The sequence below is a fragment of the Limulus polyphemus genome, unplaced genomic scaffold (genome assembly GCF_000517525.1).
Source record: "Limulus polyphemus unplaced genomic scaffold, Limulus_polyphemus-2.1.2 Scaffold321, whole genome shotgun sequence".
Lineage (NCBI taxonomy): Eukaryota > Metazoa > Arthropoda > Merostomata > Xiphosura > Limulidae > Limulus > Limulus polyphemus.
Window position 1 is genome coordinate 35,477 of NW_013665931.1, and position 6,885 is coordinate 42,361.

General features: G+C 33.6%; 1 protein-coding gene across 10 annotated transcripts in view; it reads right to left on the minus strand.

Moving 5' to 3' along the window:
* The window catches only part of LOC106457358 (NGFI-A-binding protein 1-like), a 165,520-nt gene that overhangs the window by 30,007 nt on the left and 128,628 nt on the right, over window positions 1–6,885 (minus strand). For all 10 annotated transcript variants that reach the window (XM_022383250.1, XM_022383256.1, XM_013916770.2 and 7 more), the window contains one exon: window positions 1,939–2,058. In XM_022383250.1, coding sequence (XP_022238958.1) covers window positions 1,939–2,058 — 120 coding nt within the window. The remainder of the gene's footprint in view (window positions 1–1,938; window positions 2,059–6,885) is intronic.

The window sequence follows — 6,885 nt, forward strand, 5'->3', positions numbered from 1 at the left end:
TGGTAAATTTTATTTTGCTTTTGGCTACAACTCAATGTTATAAAACTTCTGAATTAAACTATTTTGCTGTTTTTCGGCCTAAGAAAAATCAGATGATAGTTTTGTTGCTAAGTGATGATGTATATTGTTGAGCATTACCAAAAAAACGAAGCGTGAAAGTGTTCTCGACACAGTGACAAAGGAAATAAGCCTTTTATTATTAGTGAATATAAAATAATCATTTAAATTAAACTGATGTATTTTAGTCGCAGAAGAATAGCATGAACACTTTATGCAGATTCCTTAAGACTTTAATTTACCAATTTCCCATTTAGTTAACATTAATTATTCTTGCTATTAGATGATCAGATGAAGTTCACAATAACTTTAATGCCACTGTGAACAAACAGGTGCCAGCCATTCTCTGGTATTAACATTACTTACTGAGATACACATTAACATTCATGGTGAAGCCTACCTTAGTTCATCTGTATACTTGTCATTATTTTTTACTAAATGTATTCTTGTGATTAGTCAAAACAAAAACCAAAAAACCTTTCTTATGCTAGCATTAGTAAGCAGGTCTCTTTAAATTATACATAGCTGAAATTTAGCATAGGCTTTTAGCAATTTATTGACTTTATTAGTTAATTTTGCAAAGAGCAGCAATCTAATGATCAACATTAATGTTTATTAATTAGCTATTCATGATAGTATGTTCAACCTTTGAAGTATTGCTTATACTAAAGCAAACCTTCTAAGGAACATTACTTCAGGCAACTTTGTTGCTTAAAAATGCACAAACCTCAAGGTATCACATACAGATGAATTAATGCACTGGTTACCTGTGCTCTTAATCTAATAACAGCATGAATTAGCCACAAGTCCTTATACTCACTTGATACAATTGAAAGAAAACCTATTCAAATGCTTAACCTTAATCTTCTTTGATGTAACTACATCTTGGTTTACTTTTTACAGAATCAAGAGATACCACAACACAGTTAATGCTTGGCCTTAAAGTTTGCCAAACAAACTGTGGCATGGGTTAAACATTATGGCGTCATGATCTGATGATGATGAGTTAACTCCTCAGAATGTTGTTTAATTTTGTTCTTGAATGCTGCACATGCCTAATGTTCCCTTTGTTCATACAGTTTTTGACACAAGTTAAATACTGTAGCATCATGGGTTGAACTTGATACCATCATAAAATTTATGACATACATTAAATACTGTAGCATCATGGGTTGAACTTGATACCATCATAAAATTTATGACATTCATTAAATACAGTAGCATCATGGGTTGAACTTGATACCATCATAAAATTTATGACATACATCAAATACTGTAGCATCATGGATTGAACTTGATCCCATCAAAAGAAATACAATGAAACTCATGATAAGCCTTAACATCAACTGATACAAGAATAGACTGGGACAAGTTTTATAAAACAAAGAACCATCATACCACATTTGATGCCTAGCTTTGATGTCCAATGGCAAAACTATGGAAGAGGTTGTAGTTTATAGTTCACGTCTAACTTTAACTTCCATCGACACAAAAACAGCTTATAAAATATGTTAAGAGAATTTGTGAGAAACCCCATTTTGAGTTCAAGTTTTTCTTGAATTATTACTATAATTTTCTCCAGTTCAACTCTATCTTTTCGAAAGGTTCTTCAAAGATAAGTAGAATCATTATAAAGGCCCATATGGTACAAGTTCAATGGAAGAACTCCATTTCTTAGAGAATTTTATTGAGTAAATCAAGTAAAAAAATGTGGAAATTCTTTGAGGGGTTAACTTTTATTATTCGATTTTTTTTAAGTATACAGCTGTACTCTCTGAAATGCCATTTGAATACTGATAAAAGAAAAATCCAATTCTTCAGAAGATTACGAGAATATTCTATGGATGAAATATTTTAGTAATCAGCTTAGCTTTTACAAACCTCATGCAGAGTAAGTGGTTTTTCAGGCTTTCTCTTGCAGTCAAACCGACCGTAGATGGCAGCATATTTTCTTATTTCATCCATACGACGTGGATCGTCCTCAGCCATAGTCATTACATACTGAAGAAATGGAAAGCATATATATGCACATTGTTCACGTTTTGTACACAACGACAACATTAATCATTCTGTACTAAAATTATAAAGTTTTTAACATGCAGTAAAATTACTTCTACATTTTCGTTTCCTTTATAAACCGAACTCTAGAACAAAAAGTACATATTGTGTTTTCAAATTTGAGGAAATTAATAACACTAAGAAAATACATCAACTGGATAAAAATGCTTATCATTATATAGAAAATGAATATCTTCTATTAAAAATTACTTTATTAACAAAATATTACTAGAAATACTTTTATTTTTGCCGAAATCTATGGAGTAACTAATTTAATGAAGGAGAGATGGCGCTAGCATCAAGCTCCTGTAACTTTGCTACATCAACAGAAAACGATGTAAACGGTGATTGTAAATTGGACTTTATCCTAGCGGACCTAAATAAAACTACTGATGGCACACGATGATGTACTACTCCTATTTTACTAGCTCGTACACAACGATGACAAATGTTTATCGTCTTATATACAGTTTCTCACAAAATAAATTTAAATATAGTCGATTTTCTCACTTTTAATACAAATGTTGTGCATTATAGTCCAAGTTCTTTTTACTAATTAAAAAAAACATTAACTTCTTTCAAGAATTTCACTCTCTCTCTCTCTTTTTTCAACTTTCAAATATGTTGCTCAAAACAAAGATTTATTAAAGGTTTGTCGCTTTCATTGAAGTTTTCTTTATTTTTTACTAGAAGCTTTTATGAGAAATATATATATCAGTTATTGAGAAATTTGATTTGTATAATTCCATTTGTTTAAAAGAAGTATTATAAGAAATAAATGTAAAAAATGGTAAGCTCCCAAGACCATTAAAATACTGTAGTTTACAGAAGCAATACGGGATTATGTGCTGACTTTATTTTAGCTGCTAAATCAGAAACTAAACTATATTTGCTGACATGCCCACTACCCTCTCCCCTCCTCTTTGCTTTGTAGCGTCGTTGTACCCCTTTATTTCCACGGTGGTCGATCCCAAAGGGCACGGACTGAGCAGTCCAAGGATTGTCGAGGCAGCTGCGCACCGGTAGATGTAATAATCGATATGCAAATGAGAAGCCATTTATTTGTGAAACCTTGACGGTACCTCCAGTAGAAATCAAACTGCTTGTCCTTGCCTGTGACAGCAGAGAATGAATAGGATGTTGTTTTTTTTATACATAAGCTCGCTGCATGAGAACAACAGGGGGAACACATCTACGATGGTTTTCAGAATGTTTTCACGGAGTTGAAAAAAAAAGTTTCAAAAACTTTGCAGTTCATAGAATCCTCTACTGTAATAAACGTACAAAAAAATAACACACTTGCTCTCTGAACATTTGAAGACAAGACTATATATGGAAATAAAGGCTAAAAACAACGCACGAAATCTTAATTACACGAAAAGGTTATGGAAATATTAAACACGTAGGATGAGCCTACACATAGCTTTCCGTGTTTTTTGATAAACTAAAAAAAAAGGAGACAGATAATCTACTTATCAAGTTTCGAGTAAGCGGCGAGAAAGTAAAAAGTCATTACGTTTATATTGTAGGAAAACAACTCACTATCACTGTTTTAAATAATAGAAGCAACTCACCAAGTCTATAAAAGTCTCGCAAGTACATTAAATATATAACAGCAAAAACTAATCTATTCGCGGTGAGAGACTCGCAACGTTGGTTTGGGAAAACACGCTAAAAGAACCTCACATAACCAAAATAAAATCAGAAAAAAGCCCTTAGCGACTCAACAAATTCGCAAACTCCCAAAGACTGCACCCATACACAGATAAAACAAGAAACAGTTCATAAAGCGTGAAGAGGAAAAACTTTAAAAAAAATAAAAAAATCGGCGAATTCCAAGTAAACAAGAAAAATCTACAATATTTCAATGGTTAAAATATATATATGTATGTGTGTGTGTGTGTTTAGATTCCCCGCCCGCTTCCTTTTTTTTTGCAGCCGCCTTCCCCCCACTTTTTTTGGCGATTTTTTCCTTTTCTGAGTTATCATTTTTCCATCATACAAAGAAACAAAGACTTCTAAATAAAAATGAGATAAATATAGTCGATTCATTATGCCATTTCTCTATATTTGTCATAAATTTTGTATCGTTGTGATGAAAAAATGATATAGTAAAAAACTTCTGTTTGACATGGACCCTTTAAAAACAAGCAACAATCATGAAAAAAAAAAGGGCGCGAACTTTCTTTTAAAAGAGGTCAGTGATGATTTAAAAAACTCGTCCTTCCTTTTTTAAGGGGTCCGGCATGGCCAGGTGGTTAGGGCGCTCGACTCGCGATCTATGGGTCGCGGGTTCGAATTCCGTCACACCAAACATGCTCGCCCTTTCAGCCGTGGGGGTGTTATAATGTGACGGTTAATCCCACTATTCGTTGGTGAAAGAGTAGCCCAAGAGTTGGCGGTGAGTGGTGATGACCAGCTGCCTTCCCTCTAGTATTACACTGATAAATTAGGGACGGCTAGCGCAGATGGCCCTCGAGTAGCATTGCGCAAAATTCAAAACAAACAAACAATCCTCTTTTAAGAAAACTCCGGACGTTAAACTTTTTTTTTTTCTAACTTGGTCTTAGACATAGCCCCTCCCCCGTGGCACAGTGGTATGTCTGCGGACTTACAATTCTAGAATCCGGGTGTCGATACTCGTGGTGGGCAGAGCACAGCCCTTTATGTAGCTTTGTGCTTAGTTACAAACAAACAAACAAAACAAGCCTTAGACATAAATAAATGAGAAACATTTTATATTGTTTTAAATACGTGAGAATCTACAAGATTAAAAACAGATTTCAAGTTTACATTTAACGAAAAAAGTAGAAACAGCTCGTCAGTTCTACGTAGATAAAAAAAAGCTATATATGTAGATAATTAAAGAAAACAACTTACACGTTTACTACACAATAAAATCTCGAAAAAGCTGTCGTTATGTGTGAAGGATCGAGAAATAACTGGCCAAGTCTATATTATCAGAAACATATACACATAACTACTGATAAAAGTTAAAGAAATGACTTACTAAGTTCTACATACGAAGATGGGAAAAACACGTTATGAAGTCTAGATTAGATTTATTAAAAAAAAAGAAGTCAAAAAGTCAAACTGGCGATAAAAACAACTAGAAACAGTCTACTAAGTTTTCATTATGTTAATTAAAAAAGGGTAAAAAATAGTTCCTAAAATCTTCATTAGATATATTAAAGCTAAAACATTTCATCAAATATAGATGCTAGCAGTAAGCCAAAAATATTATTATTATTATTACTTTTCTTTAACAGATTCGTGAAAATTTTCAACCTTAATCCATCAAAAATAAAAATACTTTATATAACAAGGTCCCCAGTAAAAGCAAATGCATTCAGATATTTCTTACCATATGGAATAATTAATTTCTGAAACTTTTATGATGTTAACATTATTATCCTTACATATTTCTCACCAACGGGAATATTTATTTTAGCCCCAACCTTAGTCACGTGGTATGGTGCTGTAGTTTAAATTAATATATTCAAGACGACGAAGTCGAAAATGTACTAGATAAATAGTGGGTTATGAAAGCGAGCCTGTAAATAAAAGACAAATATTATGAGAGCGCCACTCAGTTTACCGTGTGAAAATTAGCTGCACCAGAGCATAGTGACGTATTGATACTTTACACTGTGACTGGTTGTTAAACAACCAATCAGAAAGCGATACACCAGGATAAGGCTACTAAAACCACGGGTGGCTAAAATACCACGTAAAAAAAGAACGTAGAAATCAAATTTATGGCTGGTCAATGATGCTCTGTGCGAAATACTGCTATAGGACTTTTGTTTCAGAAGGAACTGTGTGCGAGACTGAATATAAAACATGAAACTGACACTGTTAATAACAGATGTGATTGATGTAGAAAACTGAAACTCTCAAAAATTAATGTTAAGTATCTCGGGGCATGTTCTTTACTAGATAGGCAATGATTTTGCTGTAAATACAGGTGTGAATACTACCTGAAGAAATGACTTTGCTGTAAATACAGGAGTGAATACTAACTGAAGAAATGACTTTGCTGTAAATACAGGTGTGAATACTACCTGAAGAAATGACTTTGCTGTAAATACAGGTGTGAATACTACCTGAAGAAATGACTTTGCTATAAATACAGGTGTGAATACTACCTGAAGAAATGACTTTGCTATAAATACAGATGTGAATACTACCTGAAGAACAGTAAGACACATTTAGCATCACGTTTTCTCAATGGACACGTAGCCTCTTGGAAACCACTGTCGACAAAAGGTAACCGAAACAAATGATTGAAAAAATAATCAAGCCACAAACAGAGAAATAAGCAAAGCTGAAAATATGGGCATTTTAGAGACCAGCTCAAGTTCGAAATTTTTGGTCACAATAAAAAATAGTTTGTTTGGCTGTTTAGAAGAAAACAATACCATAGTCAATGTACACCATCCATAGTGTAGTATTGGTTAATAGTCTGCGCCTGCATCTCCGCCCAAAGTTCCAATGATCTATACAAAATTGATTGCACCTGACTTTCGACAGATTCATCATAATTTCACCAGGAACACAACCCACTAGATGGGAATTCGTTTTCCAACAATAGACTGATCCCCAAGCATTCAGAAAATAGTACGAACCCATATTTCAACGGTAGGCCAATGGAACACTCAAACCCATAATTTGGCATACAAAAAGTCCCAATATGAACATTTTCGAGACTGTACGGGCTTATATATATATATATATATATATGTGTGTGTGTGTGTGTGTGTGTGTAGA